Raw genomic sequence first — 19,291 nt, 5'->3', positions numbered from 1 at the left:
GAGCAGGGAGGTTGGACCAGATGACCCCACTGTGGTCCCTTCCAACCCGGCCTGTTCTGTGATTCATATGCTCCTTGAATATCTGCAAGAGCAGTCTAGTTGATTAGGTAGTGTAAAAAATACATGCAACTAATAAAAAAACCTTGGCAACAGAGATACCGTTTTATTACAGTACACAGTGCTAGATCCTCTGGAAAATGGATAAACAGATTCCAAGTGAAACGAACAGAAAGCCAAAAATCTCTAGGATGCAAAGACCATCAATGAGCATATTAAAGTTAAAAAACCCAACCAGGGCATGTCATATATTAGAAGTTTTATTGATGGGAATGCAAATATAACCATGGCACAATCACAAAAACAATGTATAACATTTCATTAAAAGCAATTCCTTAAAAACATCTGCAATCATCTATAGCAAATACACTGAACATTTAAATCCTTGCATCTTTAATCAAAATATTCTTAGAGAAGTCTATTATAGATGGATAATAAAAACCAATGTCAAACTTTAATATAAAAAAATGGCAGAAATGCCTAAACTGGGCATCTAAAATCAGTAGGTATCCCATGTAGCTGTATTTCAGGAAGTGCTTATTATTCTGTCTCTGGAAAATAAATATTCCCATTTGCTCAAAAGGTGTCCCCCCAAAAAACAGAGGGGTATTTCCTGATGGCTAGTTATCACCTAAAACTCAAATGAATGCAGATGTTTATTTTTAACACAATTTTTTTTAAAATACCCTCTCCAGTCACAAGATTCAATTTAATTCATCGATGTTCATACCTGAGGTGCTAGGTTGTCTACATTCAGTTTTCCTGGAAGAGATACTAAACTGAAACAAGTCAATATAGGATATTTTAGCTGAACTGTTCATCTTCTTCAAATCATTCTCCCTTTCCAAGGTGCTTGTTCACCTACTGACAAAGGGTGTAAAAGAACGCCATAGATCCTTTATTTATCTCTCATGTCTTCATTGCTTGCATCTGATCTGTTAATAAAAAGAAACATCTGGTCTTAGCACAAGATGAATTCTTGCTGTATTTTGCTTTTTGAAAACATAAAATAGATATTTTGGTGTAGTTACAAGAATGGGGGACAACGCAGAGCTGTTTTCAACTTGCTCTCTTCTCCACTTCTTAAATTCCCATACAGCAAAGTTGTTTTCCCCAAATCTTGCCAATTAAACAGGAATACTCTTCCACCTAATTAATTTTTTATATTCTTCAGGCTTATAAGATCACTTTGATGAGAATAAGACCTGGAAGTTTATTTGGTGAAGTATGCATGTCAATTCCTTGTACACATTTTGGCTTCCCCATAACTGAACATGACCTAACTGCCCAACTGTAACAGATTTAAAGTTTGGTTTTGAATAACTCACATCAAAACTTTCCTCTCAGTAGCCACACTTCTCCATATTGCTGCCTGATTGCCACTTCTCAACTCACTTCAAATATTTTCTTGGTTATCAAAAGCATCCAGCATCCCATTACAAAATGTGGGAATCAGCACTATTTCCCCCACTAAGAGGGAATGCTGTGAGACAGGTTAGTTTTACCCTACTGAGGATGTGTTGTTGCAATGGTAGCCCCATTCCAAAATAGGGAAATAGCAAACTCAGCCTTCATTAGGGAAAAAAAAAGACAAAACTTTCTTCCCCTGCCACCCCAGCTGTAAAATGGGTGTGCAAAAGGTAACTAAGGAAAGCTTGGCTGCTGACAAGGAGAACTGTGCACTCATTCATCAGGTGTCATTTCCTCCCCTGAATTTTATGGCATCCCCAGGCTGTGATTTAGGGACTACCATAACTACAGAGTTGTTCCAAATATTTCCATCTAGTGCTCTAGAAATGAGGAGAATCAAGAGTAAAAATTTGTTCTAGAAATATCCAAGTATTCAGCCATTAAACAGTTAATTGCCAAACTACACGTGGTTAGGGAACAGTACAGTTTAAACTCCACCCCTCTTAAGCTTTTGGGTTCACTGAACCAGGGAGTTAAAAGAAATTTTCAGATAGAGCCCATCCATGAGGAATTTAAGCTCAGAAAATTAAGAATCCATGAGAGGTGAATAGCTATGAAGAGCTATGTGAGTGACAGCAGAAGCATCTACTTTTGCTGTGCTTAAAAAAAGTCTACATATATAACTTAAATATTTTGTCAGAAAATATTTACACACGCATTTGAGATCCTTTCAAGTAGCATGAAGCTATGTACAAAACCAAAATTTGGATTGAAACTTAAAAGGTTCCTCCAAGAGAAGCAGAGGCCCTGAACATTGCAAGAAAACATTACTAAGCCAGAACTATGCCTGAAATTAGGAAAAATTATGATTTGGAATCTGCCTCTATGATGACAGGATACAGCAGAGGCGGAAACTCAATGCTAAGATCTTGGTTCCCCACCTCAGAATTATTTTAGCTGGTGGAGGATACATCACTGCTCCTCTGTAGGGCAGTAAATCTCTTTGTAAAGACTATTTTTGGCAAGCAGCTCTCCCTCTGAAAACAAAACCGAGTATTTTCGTACTCTACAATAACTCCGTAAAACAAACCATCTTTTTCTAGTCGGCAGGACGAGTCTAAGTAGAAAGGACAGTCTGGTGTCCCTAGATCAGTGGGGATGAGTTAAGCCGGGGCCAGGGCCGGCTGTTACCCTTTTGGAGGGAGGCTCAGTTCCCGGCCCAGCGCTGACACCCGGCGGCCAGCGGGGCACAGCACAGGCGGGTGATGCGGTTCAGCTGAGCCCACACCACCCAAAACACTCACAGCACAGGCAACGCCAGCCAGGGAGCTAAAATTGGGATGAGTCTACCAAAACTATGCCACGCTTCACTAATCTACACATTGAGCAAGAGGAAAAGAGAGACCAGAGCCTTACGAACACACAACAGAAGGAGACACAACATCTGTACCAAGTTTGTAATTACACAACATCTGTACCAAGTTTGAAATCAAAGATGCTGGATGTCAGACATTGTCCAAGATGGATCTGATATTTTCCATGCAGTTATGAGCGTCTGCATGTCCTCTAATCGTTATAGTGTAAGAAGTTCTACTTTTGGCCCTAGATTAAAGAGCTGAAGGTGTATAATTAAAACCACTGCATTTGTCTGCATATCTGGCTTATTTTCTTTCACCATTTCTTGATACATAACATTAGGTTATGTGAAACTGGGACAGGACATTAAGAATAAACTGAAGAAGAAAATGAACTACCACAACAAGAAATTGAAGTGTGGGAGCTGGTATTGTTTAAATGAAAGTGCTACACTGTTTGCAGGAGTGTGTATTAGTATTTCATAATACACACTTTGGTCAGGGAAGCCCACACAATGTTTTGTGTATATTAAGGAGGTAAATGAAAGGCAAATATGAGACAGAGCTTTAGTACTCACTGTGTAATTTGATCTGACAGCAGAAATGGACAGAAAGAAAACAAAGGAAATAATAAAGAAAAAAACCTTACAAAATGAAAAAGCTTAACAGAATGAAAATAGAGCAAGAGAATTACATGTGATATACCTTGGAGCCAATCCACACCTTCTTGTAATCCATCTCCTTTAAGAGCATCACTGGCACTGAAAGAAACAAATCAAATTACAAAAACATTGTAAAAATACCTGTTTTAGTTGAGTCATCACTATACTTTTAATTTACATAATTGCAAAGTAGCATCAGGTACAGTTTCCTTAAGTTTTCTTCCCATGGAGAAGACTGTTCCTCAAATGATACAGAGTACCTTCCCCACAGGGAAACGCCATTTCATGATGTGATCTGTTTTAATTCCAGTTTCAAGGAAGAAGGAACCATTCCTAGAACACAAGGCAGACACCTTGTTCTGCAGCACCTCCTTCCTCCGACAAGGCTGTAAAAGATGTTTACTCCCTCCAACAGCAGCCATGAATCATGGAATCATTTAGGCTGGAAAAGACCTTTAAGATGATCAAGCCCAACTGTCCTCCCACGCAGTTCCTACACATGGTGAGAATGCTGGAGGAAGGAATTACGTGTGTGTGTGTACACACTTCATTGGAGCAGCAAGCCCAGCAGTGTCTGTCAATATATAAAACTGTTCTGCTACACTGAGAGCAGTGTAAATCTGCCTTTTGAATCACTGGGGGATAACTGTTTACATGCCCTTCATTCTTCAGTTTACAAAAACCAGCACAGCTGTCAATCTGGACTGTAACTGCGGTTCCCTGTAAAATGATCTGCCAAGAAGCTTGGGAATTCATTAGTGTGATTTCTGGACAAAAAGCAGCAATCCCAAAACAATGTCCAGGTAATCAAGTTTAATACTAAAGGGGCTAAAATGAAAATGGTAGTTTTCAGCCTCATTTAGCTGACAGCACTTTTATTTATAACAGCTGAGGACTTTAACAGGACAAAAAAATAACTTCTATAAAACACTTCTGATAAAAGGAGAGTTTTTTCCTTGTGAACACTAGCACTAAGTCCTTCTAAAGCTTACATCCTTCAGGAAGAAAAGACTCTAGCTCCTACAACTAAAAATCCCCTCAAACGTGACTGGGTACAAAGAATACAGTGTCCCTCTGAATGCAGGAGAGAACAGTTTACTAAATGGCCTTTCAACAGCAGTTTACTGAAGCATCTGCAGAGTGGAAAAAATCTCCAAAGGTTTTATTGTTGATATTCTCAAACCTGCAAGGTAATCTATAGAGCAGGAGCACTCTGCTAACAATTCCACTCAATTTCCCAGCAAAATATAATGGCAGCTGTTCTTCTGATATGAACCCTGCTTTCTGATTTCACTGGAAACGCTCCATTCCATTACTTGGCTAACAGTTCTGCTGTGAAAACTTTTAAGACACAGTCTAAATGAATGCATTGTTCATTTAAACCATAAGTGTTTTAATATTACCACTGCTTTCACATGTGGAATCTGTCTTTCAGCTACTTCATTTATTTTATACAGTAGCGAGTGGCATGGCAGGGCTAAAACAGGAATGCACAAAGTAATGCCAATAAAGGGATAGAAAAAGAGAACTTTACCAGATATGCCAGGGCTTGTCTTTGATGTTTTCTAAGGACAGTAACTGAGACACTTTCACAGATGACACTGCATCCCTGAGGTCCATCTTGTTAGCAAAGAAGAGAATAGGCAGTCGACGGTGCTTAATATCTAGGCATGAGCAGAGACAGAGCCCTCAGGACAAGAGGCAACACTTATCAATCTCTGCATTTAACAAGGTACAAACAACACAGGAAAGTATTTTGCTCACCTGTAGCTGCAATTTGCTGAAGGTTGTATCCTACCAAGATGCACACACTGTTGGGTCACCCAGCCTCTGCTGCACGCTTCCAGAATGCTCACAAACTTCCTTGCAGGCTTTGGAATCCTCCACCCCTCTCCCCCTACCTTACACCCACGCTTCAAGCTGTAGATCGGAATTGCTGGTCAAGCTGAGGAACAAGAGCTCAAACCACTGCCTACAAACACTGCACATCTCTGCTTAGTGAGGACTGGATGTATAAAATGGATGGAAAAAATAATCTGTGTTCATTCATAACATCACAACAACAGTTGAGAAGGGTAGTCTGAATTATCCTTTAGCATCCTGGAAAGCATCTATTACTTCATTGAATTTACAAAATTGGAAAAAAATGCACATGTCTGGACTTCCTTTATTCCCCCTTCCCTTGAAGGACTTCCAGAAGCTCTTTCAGCTAGCAGTGAGAACTACAGACCAAACAAAGTACTCTGGCAATTTCTGGGATACTTACACATAGACAAGCTTAAACCTCACAGATTACCCCAAAAGATTATATGGTCAATGAAAGGAAACAAAACCTACTCTCTTCAAAATTACAGATGTAACACTGCCAAAAAATTACCAGCACTAAGACTAACTCTCAGAGTTTTTCATGTTATTTATACAAAGCATGATATACAGGATTAGAGAAAATCTAGGTTTTAGTCTATCAATCAATGCTTGATAGGAAAAGAACTTACACACTACCACCCCAATGAAAATTGCTACAGAGGCTCTTTTTAAAATAGTAAAAAGAAAAGGTTATTTCACATAGGAAACAAGCTAAGGATTTATTTTAAAATGTCAAACATAAGCCATCCACCCCTGCTGATGGGCAGGAGGATGATAAAAACCCCAAAAAATCCTAACAAATTGTCAGTGCTGAAATGGTTTGAACTTTCCTAATTATGTTCTTTTCCACCTGCCTACTAAACCCTTCCATAGAATCAGTGGAGATAACACTACCTCCCCATATTCATTCAGAGATGGTAAGTGCTGATCAAAAGACTGACAATTTTCACAAACTATTTACCCTACCTGGCGCTCTTTTCTCCTCTGATACCCATAAACACAAGTCAAAGGTCTCAAAATACAAGCACAGTATAATTACATCTCTGTTTTGATGCCACAGCTGAACAGCTATTGAGTCTCCTGACTGAAACTTTTACATTAACTTACAGTATAATTAAATGAACCCTGGTACCCACAGGTTGCAGGTTATGGGTAAATTAAAACCAATTACAAATTAGCAGGCATCACATATGCAAACAGCCAAGTTAATCAAGAAGTTTCCAGTGTTTTTCTGAACAATCAGAGAGGGGCACAGCCTAACCACCCAGACTCATAATGTACACCCAAAGACATCTGCTAAATAAAGTGGTGGTCACAGAAATTTGTATTATTTCCTAATGTGCAGTATTTCCCCCCCACACTTTTCAGTTACTAATGGAAAACTAAAATTTGCTCGCTGCAAGTAGTTATGAATTAACACATTTAAAAAATATTCCAGACTCTAGATGTGTGATGTGCAATTTTATACCAAGAATTTCAAGTTGACAAGAATTTCAGTTTAGTTTAGAAGCATGTGGTAGAGGTCAAGTGACCCAAGAGTCGTCATCTAATCCAGGTAATCTATGGACTACCATCTTTCGAAGTGCTGAAGAATGAAGTTTGAGTAAAAAAACCCCAAAATATGATACAGTTATCATTAAACAAGCTGTTATTTGAAGAGTTCATTGTCCATTTATGAAAGTAAAAATAATTTAAAGCTCTGATTCACAAAAAAGTCCCAGCTAGTACAACTTCTAACCCCATTAATGCTTCACAGGACACATACCCTTCCACCTGACAACCTCAGCCAAAGCCTGGCAAAAAGACAGGCAACTGTTTTACTGAGGGATTGCTAAGATTTTCAGAGACAGGAATTGATTCAATTCCATTTAAAACTTAGGTAAACATGTACATTTAAACCACCCCAGGAGGATGACAGAGACAGAAGCATAGATCAGGAGAAAGTAGGGTATGCAGCAAGAAAGGCAGAACAGAAATACAAATAAAGATATTGATATAACAAACCACTTAAATATTGATTCACCTAACAGCTACTTTTATTGTACATTACTAGAACTTTTTAAGCTCTTTGCTTCTCTTAGATGTGATATATCAAAATCTGATAAACCAGTGACACTGTTGCTGTATGGGAGCTAGGCTGCTCCAAGGCAGAAATACATCACTGCTCTCTCCTGGTTCTCAGGACTGCACTCAGTGGCCAGAGCCCTGTCTTTGGTAACTTGAAGACACAAATTCATGAACAGCTGAACAGCAGTGACCTGCTAGGTCAGCATCAGTGACCTATTAATGCCTAAATGAAAAGCCCCACCCAAGGCTGCTTCTCCTCCATCTAAACATTTTCACACTTTTGCCCTCTATTAAACCAGTAACTTCTTCCAGCAGCCTTTACCTCTCACCCTGGGTTCCATTTTACCAACAGAATTGGTTTTACTGCTGCAGTTAATTCCTGATTTGGTACGAAGTGCCCTGGCTTCTGTGTAATCCACCTGCAGCCTTTGGCTCACCTCATCCTCCTTTTGACTTTTGCAACACTGCCTTTTCAGTGTCTGCATTTGAGGTAACCCACACCCTTAAACAAGAAATAAGAGAATGAGAATAAGAAGGCCCAGTCAGCTCCAGCATCTCTGTTGATGAATTAAAGTGTTATATACAGTCTTCACGGAAAACAAAGTCATGGGAACATCTTTGTCCCTATCACACACTACTTTTCTTAGAAATGCAAGCCAGCTTCTCCCTTCTCATTCTCAGCATGGGAATCCCACAAGTTAAGGGCTCTATCAGTTTAATAAGTAATTAAGGAATTAAAGGATTATTTCACTTTTAAACTTCCTAGATGTAGTTTTTTATTCTGGTTAGGCAGAGCAATTACCTAAAGTGCTGAAAGCGAAAATTGAATATTGCTTACAGACACATCCCAGTAAGGCTGGCTATATGGAAAGGCAAAGAATCGATTGATTTCAAAACTTAATTAAGTTTTGAAGGCGCAGCCTCATGAAAAAAAACCCAAACCAAACCCCTAAAACCAAGACCCCGATCATGAATTCTCTCATATCCTCTTCCATCTCATGTGTCCTTCTACAGGGAATTGAAACTGACTGGTGAAATTATCCCTCCTTACTTCTGGCTAAAGCATAAAAAAATATAATGAAGATGACAAAGAAGTTAAATGTGACATTAAAGGAATTAGCTGTCTTTATGGAAAAAACAGACAGGGAGACACATTTTTGTCTGTGTTGGTCATCACAAAAAGCCTCTCCAGCTTCCAACTCAATCTGTTCTTTCTGAAAACAATGCAACTTTTGATTTATATTGATTAATAAGAGACCAATCCAACTCAGCGTAGACAGCTGAAGCACGATCAATTTGTAAATGTGAATAGGAAAAAAAAAACCCCACAAGCTGTTGAAGATTCTTATTGTGCTGATATTCATGAATGGCTAATATATCTGCAAAGTACTCAGGATGTGCCAGATAGGGGCTTTTCTAAAGACAACATAACAAATATGGACACAGAAGGGGAAAAAAGCCTCCTCACCTGGATGATTCAGAAGGGTGTCAAGTTCTTCTTTGGCCACAACCATTCTTAATTTGTCACTGCTATCAATGACAAAAATAATGGCTTGGCCTTCTCTGCATAACATAAAAAGAGCAAAGAGGCAAATTATAGGTTCTCAAAGAAATGAGTATTCTGTGAACAAGAAAAGGCTTCAGAAGAAACACCGAGAAAAAAGTCCAAGCAAACCTGATTTGTCCTCTAATTTTTGTCACTGTCATTTACCATTAACATTTGAATCCAGTCTTATTTCTGAAATTCAATCTTTTGGTAACATGCATCACTTTTTTAGACATGAGGTTGTTACTTGCCCATACAAGGTTCAGTCTCCACACACCTTTTAGAAAAGCTTGATTTTACCACCCAGACTGAAAAATGAACTCAAAAGGTAATCAACTGCTATTTTGACAGTGTGGTCAGGCAGACAAAAAACCCATACAGACAGGTCTTTACGGAAATTCTGTATTTCCTACACTGAAGTTTATTCAGAGAAAGGTCAAATACCTTTTCAGAAAAAAATTGTATCCACAGCTAGGCATATGAAGGTTAACTTTTAAATATCCTGCATAAACAGGATTTTTCTTTTTTTTCGAATAACAGGTAAAAACTTTCAACTATTTCAAATCATTAGGACATTTTTCTGGCAGTATGAACACAGCCACAAAAAAAATGCAATTATTCAACTCGTTATTTCAGGATGTTACTGATATTTTATGACTTGATGTTCCATTTATTGAAACTTGTTTTGAAAATCAAATAGAGTCTCACCAATCCATAATTCACCAGTTCAGTTATAAACACTCACAAAAGGTATATTTGCTTAATATTTTAATGTAATATTCACTTCTCCTTCATTTTACATTTCTCTGCGAGACCATTACAAATACATTCTTTACCCTCCAGCACCATCTATCTTTGTATTTTGATAAGAAACAGTTCTACACCTGCTGGAAACCAGAAATAACCTGAGCAGCCCAAGACTGTATGAGAAGGCCCATTCTTTTCTGGTGTACAGAACCTTTAGTAAATAAAGCTTTTGCATGTTAGCTGAAAATGCCTAAGCAATTTTCACGAGCATACAGTATTTTACCAGAGGAATCAAGAGTACTGGCATGTATTTGCCACCCAAAAAACAACTTTGCAAAGAAGTAACAGGAGTAGGGACACAACATGACTTTAGGATTATTTAAGATAAATGGATTTAGGGATGACCTAGAAGATACTTTCAAGCCAAACAGAAGAAAAGTCCAAACCTGAAGGACTCCAAGGCCACTGCTTTGACACTTGACCAGATTTGACTTCCATTTTGCAATTCTTGAAAAATCAAATCTTGCATAACTTTATAAACTGAACAGCACATAATTATTTTATTAATATTTTTATTAAATTACTGCAAATTAATGTTTTTATATTATTCTTAGTAGTTAAGTATGTGCCTACTGCACTGGATCAGGAACAGAGGTGGATACAAGTGCATATTTCACTGTCAGCATAACCTAAAAAACTCCCTTACTGTTAGGGAGTTACTGTTAAGATGAAAAAACCATTTATGACCCACAAGGGATAAGTTACTGCATTAAATACAGCAATCACAAAAATTATTTGCTTATGAAGCACTGTGCTAACATTTTGAGAACAGCCTGAGGGCATCAGTGACTGAAATGCAAATCTAACACTCTTGAACAATGCAGATCTCCTGGCCACACGTTTTCAATGCTAACACAATTTGCGCAAGAAGGAGAGGAAGCATTAATCCTCGATTAAAAAACAATTTAAGCTCTATCACAACTGATATTAATATTTAATCAATATTATAAACTTCAGAATTTCTCCCTTCTATTTCTCCAAGCTACTTCTGCATGGTTTAGTACTGTTCATGCTATCTAGATCAGGATCAGGCACTACAGAATAGCAATGAGACGATGTAAATAAAGATTAAGTTTCACTAAAAGCTACAAAACCAGAGAATGGTGTCCATCTATTACCAAAAGGCAACACCAGAATCTTAAAAAGTACAGAGAATACCCTGTTCAATAAATAACATGTAAGAATGTTCACTCAGGTTCTTAGTTACACATGCCTTATTCTCTGAGGTTCATTTCCCTCACCTCTAAAAATCTCAGCCATCAGCCAATATCTTTGAGGTTTTAAGTTGCTGACGTACAGAAGAACTGAAAAATTGGAAGCCTAACTCATCTTGAGCTTTCTTACAGGATTGGTTTCCAGGTTTCAACATTTAAATCCCATCTCTAGTATGTTCCCCCAAGTTGTCCCTGAAAGCACAGAATAACAGCAGATAAAAATTTTCATTTTTTAGAACAGAAAGTTGCATTTATCCAGAATGACTTCCTGTCAAACACCAGGCCTAAGCCTTCTCTGAATCACTAGATATTTCTAATCACTAGATATTATCATACTTCTGTTTAAATAACCTACAAAACAGCTAATATGAAGAGCAATGCTTTAAAATAAATGATAGGCTTACTTGTAGTAGTGTTCCCAGAGGTCTCTGTATTTCCCTTGACCTGACATATCAAACACTGTGAAAGACAAACTGCAAAGAAAAGAAGTGCATGAGGCACAGAAACAAAGAACAAAACCCAAACCCAACCCCAAAAAAAAGGCCAGATCAACTTGAATCCAAATCAACTGAGAAAAATTCCCTAAGGAACTCTGGTTGCACTATCTGCCTTCAAATGATCCTATTCAGTTTTGCAGTCCTATTATAGAAATATTTCACAATGGACAACATATTTATTATCTGAATAAAAGAACCAAACCAATTATTTAAAGTGACATCAAACACAAAATAAGCTCCCATTCAGTCTCTCTCTCTATCGTGCTGGTATCAAATATTGTTTATGAGTAAATGAAATTCAGAGGAACCATGACTTAAAATCCACAGCCTGTCTTAAATTCTGTCCCTAGACTGGCATAAATGTATGCAAAATAAAAGCCTTTAAAAAAAATAATCAAAATTCCACTTTTAGAAATAAAAGGAATTACATTCTGGTAAAAACAGATGAGTTCAGATGACCAAGCGACAAAGAGCAGTCTTTGCAACTGTGAGATTTCAGCCAAACACTGCATACAGCAAGGCAACTTAAATAACACTACAAAAAATTCTCATCCACTCCTGAAATGTCTACAGAGGCAACTTCAGTATTAGGCTTTCCTGTTTTGGGTAGCCCCAAGTAGCTCCCATAGAGGAGGCCACACCAAAATGAGGAGGTTAAGAAAAGGAAGCTCTCCAGACATCCTTTCCACTCTATGTCCAGACATAAGTTTTGGGTTTGCCAGTTTGTGGGGGTTTGAGGTTTTGGATGGGTGGGAAAATCACTCTACATGGTGTATTTACATATCATCATCTCTCCTACTACAGGATCAGAATAAAAAAAAGCAAGATAAATTAATTTACATTCTCACACAGGAAGTCCCAAACCTGTCTGATGTGCTTTATTGAGACAGAGCTCAGTTGTGGAGGCTCATACAGAAATATGAAACCTCTCAATCTCACACATCAGGTCAAGGAATAAACTATTTTCTTGAAGACCTCCCACCCAGTGAGGCCACACTGCTTGGCTTGAAGACATTGAAAACATCCAGTGAAGGCTACAGAATAAGAAAATGATGACGCCTCCTTGAAATATCTTCGTGTCACGACATTCTTAATCCAAATCTTAGTCTTAATTCAACTAATGACTCTTAACTTCGTTTCCTGGCCTTTGCTCCTGCCACCTTTACATTGCTAATGCAGCAGCCATCCTTTTGCATTTAATGAGATTACACTGCAATCTGTTCAGAGTACCTCCAGTGAGAGTGCTTAATTCAGGTTACCACACTGAGAGAGGAATACAGGCTGCCACCTCAGCAGCTGTCTCTTCTCCAGTCTGTAACAGTGCCCTATTCCAAAATTCTCAACAGACAGGGATCAGATGTTTATACACACTACTGAAAAAAACTACAAAACTTTTAATTTTTTTTTTGGTGATAGTTTTATAGCAGCACAAAACACACATTATATTCTAATACACTCAGTACTGGATCAGGATTAGGTGTCATGGGTACTACATTTCAACAAGCTGCAATGTTATGTCAGTACACCACCACACATGATACTCAGTTACAAACCCACTGAAAGGGATAATTAAGACCAACTATTGTACAATAATCACTACTGCTAATGAAGAAAGAAAGTACTACCTTGAAGTCTTGAATTTCTCTATACTGAATCCTATTGTTGGAACAATGTCCTGAGTTTGAGCCTTTGAAGGAAAGAAAGTACAAATTTTACAATCAAATTAGAAAATGCAAATACTGAAATATATTTGAAACATGAATACATTACAGATCTATTTTTCCCCAAAGTGTGCAATATTAAAGCTCCCAGAAAAGGAAAGTAACTCAGAATCAAGGATTTGTATTTTCTGGGGAATAGAGTGAACACTACTGGAATTGCCAAAACACAAAGCATTATCAAGAGATCTGTCTGATAACTGATTTACTACTGAGCCGGCCAAGGAACCTATCAGCTAAGTTGGTAGAAAAGAATAGCTCCTCTAAGAAGCATCGATATTAGAGCAGGAAGAAAGGTCACATCCCACAGATTAGAGAGCTGCCTGAGAAAGTGACATGCAATCCTTGCACAGACTCCTAGAGCCCCTTATTCCAAACACCATCCATAGGCAGGTCCAGAAGAAACAACTGCAGACAGATGGGAAAACATCTGTATTTGCCAGGCCCTTATATATTGCTCCTGGGGCAAAGCAGCAGTTCTTAAGAAGACTGGGTTGACCCAGAGCTCAAAATCACCTGTCCATTGAATTTACCAAAAATAAACTATTTTATTTACTTTGATCTAGTGACACTTGTTGCATGCTAGAATATTTGGCATGTCTCATAATGGTAGGACTTAACACAAGTTGGACACAAAGTTATCTTCCTATAAATTCTCATTACAAACAAATTCTATTTATTCTACTCGTGTAAGTCCCCTGAGATCTTCTCTAGTGCCCATTATTGTGATAAATCTTCAAGTCTGTGTTCAGCTCTAGTTAGGAATCCTTTACTGCTTAAGGCATGATATAAAAACCCTCTAAAAAAAGGTCTCAAAAATTACATGAAGATACAATTTGCCAGGTACAAATTGTAGCCTTTCCCCCAAACAACTGGCAGCAGATAGCAAGCAGTTTATAGTCTTTGTTTATAACTCTACTCAATTTTCAGTGGACGAACAATTGCCAGGAATGGAAGAGTGACAGACTCTTCAACATGTCACACTTTTTAAACAATGCCCAGTGGACTCATCAGGTAAAATTAAATGAGAATTAATATTAATAAAAAAAATCTGTGCCCTGATATAAACAGCAGAAATCAGTTTCCCACATGCATATAACCATTGAACATGCCTACCAAAATTCATCTATTTCTAGTCCATAAACATACCTAGAAACAAAGTAATCCTACTTTGATTTTTGCTCAGATTATTATACACTCCTCATGGCCTCAAACACTTTTCACTGGATGGATGAACTGCAAGTATTAATGGTACTTATTTTGAAAATTAGTCTGCTTTAAAAATAGTGATGTCACCCTTAAAGGTGCATTTTCACATTATTTCTTATTTTACGACTTCTTATGCACTTACTATTTTTCAGGAAGAGATTAAAATAAACATGGTAAGTTGTTGTACAATTGTATTAATCCTTAATGTTCAACATCACTTGTAAGTGCAATCCTGTGGCAACTATTTAAGTGATTAAAGTGACTGTTTCAGATCCTGATCTCAGCCATCATAAACCCTTCCTTATTGGGTGACCTTATCAAGTGTGCCACATTAACAGCGGGTTTTTTTGGAAAATAACATGCGTGTGAATGCTTACCCTTAGTTTTAGTTAGTTGGAAAATTTTAAAATCTGTTTTGTTCCCCACAAGCTCTTCACATTTTTTTTTCCACGGGCACATCCAGTATAACAGCATGCAAACCCAGACTTACCAAACACCCAGCAGTGAGCCAAGCAGGCTACTTACATTTGAAGGCTTAAGTTTATTGATGATCGTTGTTTTGCCGCTGTTGTCCAAGCCAAGGCACAAGACATGAACCTCCTTTTTCTTCAGCCCAAGCCATCCTGCCAGCTTGTCAAACAATCCCATGGCTGCGGATCAAAAACACAGGGATCACCTGCTGTTCAGGGAATCAGAGCAGGGAATGGCTGTTGGAAAAGTGCTACATGCAGGGCAGCGCTGGCACCGAGGGTGGGCATGGGGCTGAGCAGCCTCACACCTGGGAAGGGATGGTGTGAGCAGGACCTGACACAAACACTGTCCCAGAGGCTGGCTCTGCACATAAGCACATGGAGGCTAAGCTGATTACAGCCAGGAGGCCTCGATACAAAAGTAGACTGGCTGTTTATAGCTCTGTCTATATCACACAATGCCCTTGATTCACTGGGCAGAAACATTGCCATCGTTCTGAGCAGCCCAAAGGGGGGCACAACTGCAGTGCCACCAGGGCTCCCACCAAACTGAGCAAAAAATAAAGGAGGGCCATTATATTCACCTCAAATTGTCAGCAGTCCATCATTCACACAACCAAACACTATTTCCCCTCTTCAGCACGTGATACATAATTTACTGAACCCAGAATTAAATAAAGCACCCTCTGTTGATTCAATTCAAACTAATCCTAACAGGTTTTGCCAATATTGACACGTATAAATTAGGAACTCTTCACTCACTACAAATAGAAACTGATAAAAATCAGACACCAAAACATTCACCCACATGTCAGGGAGGTGCCAAGCCTCTACTGCTGCCCAGACTCTGGCTGAAGTTACCTGGCAGGGGCACGTTCAAAGGAGCTTACATCACGTGTTGCCCTGCAATACCTGGCTAAACACACTCTGCAAAGAGGATAACCCTTGTCTGTCCTGAATGAATTCCACTAGAAATAATTTCAGCAATCAGACAACTGAAATATTTGAGATGTCTTCAGTGATAAAGCATCTAATTCATGTCAGAGGGGTTTTCTGGAGTGGTGAAGGCTGTTTTTTTTTCTTATTAAAATAAAACCACACAGCACTAGACAACTCAGGTTGCAAGCTTAATTACCCAGGAAATCATAGCAGGACGAGGAAAAGGTAAAAAAATGCCATCAAGAACAAATTTTTGATCACACTTTTTGACTAACTGATTACAAAATGATGATTAACTGCTTTTTAATGATTTTTAAACTTTGCATTTAATAAAGTCACATAAGTAATCATTCTGGCTAAGGGATGATTTTTCCTTTTTAAATACAGATCTTTTTTAGAGCTTTATCAAGTGCATTTTGATTCAGGACTGGTAGTTATCTACAGAGTGCTTTGTGCACTACAGCTACACAGAGTTATTACCAGGTTAAACAAACCCAACATTAGTTATAGCAAGTCTCTCATTCTAACTCCCTTTGTTTTATGCCCCACTCATTTTCGAATCCATATATACAACTCTGAAAGCAGATTAAAGCTGTTTATTATCAAATTAACCTGAAAAAATCCTGCTCCAAGACACATTACTTCCTTATCCAATCAGGAGCTTCATCCACATATTCTAGATGATGGAGTCAAAAAAATACATTGTAGGCACTCCTAAAATGAAACAGGAGGAAGTACAACCCCTTAAAAATACTTCTAGGGCTTCATTTTTAAATCCAAACCCCTAAATACACAACAGCCTTTTTTCATGGTTTTTTTTTCCTCATCTGTGAAGACTTACAGCAGTTACATCTGTCACAGCTGCCTTTCCCCCCTCCCCCCCTTTTTGCCAGCTGATATTTTGCCTAAAATGCTATACAGCGTACATCAGACATCTCCTAAAATTATTTAAGCCACAGTCTGGTCTGGGAGCTTATAAGCCTTTTCCTTAAGAAAGGATGTTCTTTCATGTCTGATCTTTGTCTATTTTCAAGCCTAATCAACAACAAAGGAGATTTAATCCATGAAATAGAGAGCAGCCAACAAACAAGCTCTAAGTGATGTCCAGGTGTCAGGAAGACAAATGAATTTTTTCGGTAGAATTGCCCTGTTTAGGTTTAAGGCTGAGTATATTTCACTCCGATCCGAAAGAAGGGAAAGACCGAGCATACGGACTAATTAGCATGGGGAACGAGAGAAACATTAACCAACAGAAGACAGGACACTAATTAATAAGACAACTAGGTGACTTGCAGTCAGTGAACATCAATACCTCTGGTTGCTAAAATGTATAAACAATGAAAAGCTTTGGTAGTCGCTGTGCTGTCTCGGTGGATTTGCCGCCCAGCGCCCCTTCCTGCGCAGAACCATAAATAAATCAAATACCTCGGCTCTATGCGCGGACCTAATTCGGGACAACACCTGGGTGCTCGGGATCGCAGCTCCCAGGACCGGCCTTCCCTCCCTCCCCTCAGCAGCACAAGGCCTCGAGCCGCCCCGGCAGCGGCCGCGGGTCCTTTCTCCCAGGCCGGGACAGGGTCCCCCGGGGAAGGCCGGCACAGGGTCCCCCGGGGAAGGCCGGCACAGGGTTCCCGGTTCCCGGTCCCCCGTCCCCGGCTCCCGCGTCCCCGCGGCCTCAGCACCGACCTGGGCCCGGGAGGCGCCGGCCGGGCCTGCGCGCCGCCGCCGCCGTTGCCGCGGTAACCAAAGCCCCGCCCCCTCCCCGTCCCACCAATCCCGTTCCGCCGCCCCGCCTCTTCCGGCCAATCGCGGGGCAGGCGCGGGGGCGGGGCCCGCCCCCGTTGGCGGCGGGGCCGAGGTGGGGGGAGGTTGATCGATGGCCCCTTCATTTTCCGTGTCCAGCGCTTATGGAAGTGGTTTTTTTTTTCCCCCAACCACTGCCCCTCTTCCTTGCATAACAGCAACAAGAGTGCTGAGATAAATCCTCTTGAGGATTGCGATTAACACAGAAGAAAACCTCTAAATAAGAAGGGCCACGCGAGGTGTTCACAGCACCGCCCGTTCCGAAGCGGGCGCCTTGGCGGAGTAGGGAAAAATCCCAGATCCACGCGTCACTGGGGCAATGGCAGCAGCAGGGCCTTGGGAAGAAAGCAGCCTGGTCAGGCCAGGCACAAAGGCTGCAAATACGCGTTGGAAATTGTTTTTTTGCTGCGTAGCACAGTCGCGTCAGACTGGTTCTAGGTCTGCTGCACAAACGTAAAATCGCTTAAACCACTTAAAAGTAGCTCTGAAGAGGAGCACATGCGGACTAAAACCCAGTCTCTTTTCTACCACATACTTATATTCAGCTGCCAAAACTGCCCTCGGTTCTGTAGCAGTGAGCCCTGTGGCTCCCCATGCTGCTGCATTTACCAAATGCTGACCAAAGGACTCCTCCACGTTTTAGCTGGAACAGCAGCAGGAGTTTACCTCGCCCTCCCACTCTGCTGAGGCATTCCCAGGATGTAAACGCTGTTCTGTACTCATCCTGCATGGCCTGGAAGTCCAGGCCAGCGGGAATAACCCATTCCCCCTATGCTCTACTTCGCTACAGTCTGGTATTTCTGTAATTCCACATTTTAAGTGCCTTTTTGGGTTTGTCTGGCACTTCTGAACAAAGAGAAACAATGACTGAGGGGTGGAGTGCACGGTTCTGCTCCCACTTCCCAGAAGATGGTCTGTGCTGCTCCTTGCCTGGAAGAAGCAAATTTTCTTCATGGAGCTCCATCCCTTCATTCTGAAAAACTCCAATCTAGTTTCATGTAGGTTGAATGCAGCTTTTAAACTACAGCCTCAACTTCTGCCCCGGGAAGAGGAGGGAGAGCAGAGGAAACAACTGTGTGATAGTGGACAGTCCTTTTTGTTAAAAATATCGTAAGGAGCTCTCAGTTATTATGCACTTTGCATTGATCTTCAAAGCTCAACAATACTACAAATATTTGTTCTACTGTTTGGCTTTCTAATTCTTATTGCTGCTTTCATTATTATTAAAGGTTTGAAGTAAATTGCAGTTGTGATTTCGTATTTCCTGTATCAGGAAGGTTCCGACTGAAGGATGAGATTCCCTTGTAGTGGCATTATGAGCCACTAAAGGAAAAGGCAGGGAGCATAAATCCCACCGTGAAACTCTGTGATGAAGCACTTTCTAAAAGCTAATCAGGTAGTGAGGTATATATATGGTAGAGGAGGGTGTATCTAAGGAGCAGTTCTGAATTCAGTGGAGAGCACAGAAAGGCAAAGACATTTCTGCAACCAGTCTAAAATGAAATACTCATTCTTCATTATATACACTGTGTTAAACCTGACGGTCCTTGGTGAGAAAGCTCTACCCATGTAAAATAAGCAGGATGTAATGGACTCTGGGCATCTGACATTCATTTCCTGTTAATCTACAGCTACCTCTGTTCAGCTTTGCATTGCATGCGTGTCATTTTA

The 19,291-nt window shown here is 39.9% G+C and overlaps 1 protein-coding gene across 3 annotated transcripts; it reads right to left on the bottom strand.

Moving 5' to 3' along the window:
• Positions 1–265: 265 nt before the first annotated feature.
• ARL6 (ARF like GTPase 6) lies at positions 266–17,549 on the bottom strand. 3 transcript variants are annotated; one of them, XM_082278127.1, is made up of 8 exons: positions 17,504–17,549; positions 14,934–15,058; positions 13,107–13,168; positions 11,389–11,457; positions 8,886–8,980; positions 5,019–5,148; positions 3,528–3,583; positions 266–992 (listed from the first exon to the last, which is right to left on the bottom strand). In XM_082278127.1, exons 2-8 carry the CDS (start codon positions 15,054–15,056, stop codon positions 967–969), a joined length of 561 nt encoding a protein of 186 aa, XP_082134253.1. In that variant the 5' UTR covers positions 15,057–15,058; positions 17,504–17,549; the 3' UTR covers positions 266–966. The 3 variants fall into 3 exon arrangements, with proteins under 3 accessions (XP_082134253.1, XP_082134254.1, XP_082134255.1); XM_082278128.1 differs by lacking the exon at positions 17,504–17,549 and adding an exon at positions 17,243–17,368; XM_082278129.1 differs by lacking the exon at positions 17,504–17,549 and adding an exon at positions 17,130–17,230.
• Between the last annotated feature and the right edge of the window lie 1,742 nt (positions 17,550–19,291).

Source organism: Coloeus monedula (assembly GCF_965178545.1).
Source record: "Coloeus monedula genome assembly, chromosome: 3".
Classification (NCBI taxonomy): Eukaryota; Metazoa; Chordata; class Aves; order Passeriformes; family Corvidae; genus Coloeus; species Coloeus monedula.
This window is presented reverse-complemented; position numbering and strand designations above follow the sequence as displayed.

Bases quoted from the DNA above. Each gene is read 5' to 3' on its own strand.
- ARL6 (XM_082278127.1), bottom strand. From the start codon at position 15,056: ATGGGATTGTTTGACAAGCTGGCAGGATGGCTTGGGCTGAAGAAAAAG. The intron at 11,458-13,106 runs GTAGTACTTTCT...TTTTCTTTGCAG, and splicing joins GAGAAATTCAAGACTTCAAG to TTTGTCTTTCACAGTGTTTG. The intron at 993-3,527 runs GTATATCACATG...TTTTATTAACAG, and splicing joins AGGTGTGGATTGGCTCCAAG to ATCAGATGCAAGCAATGAAG.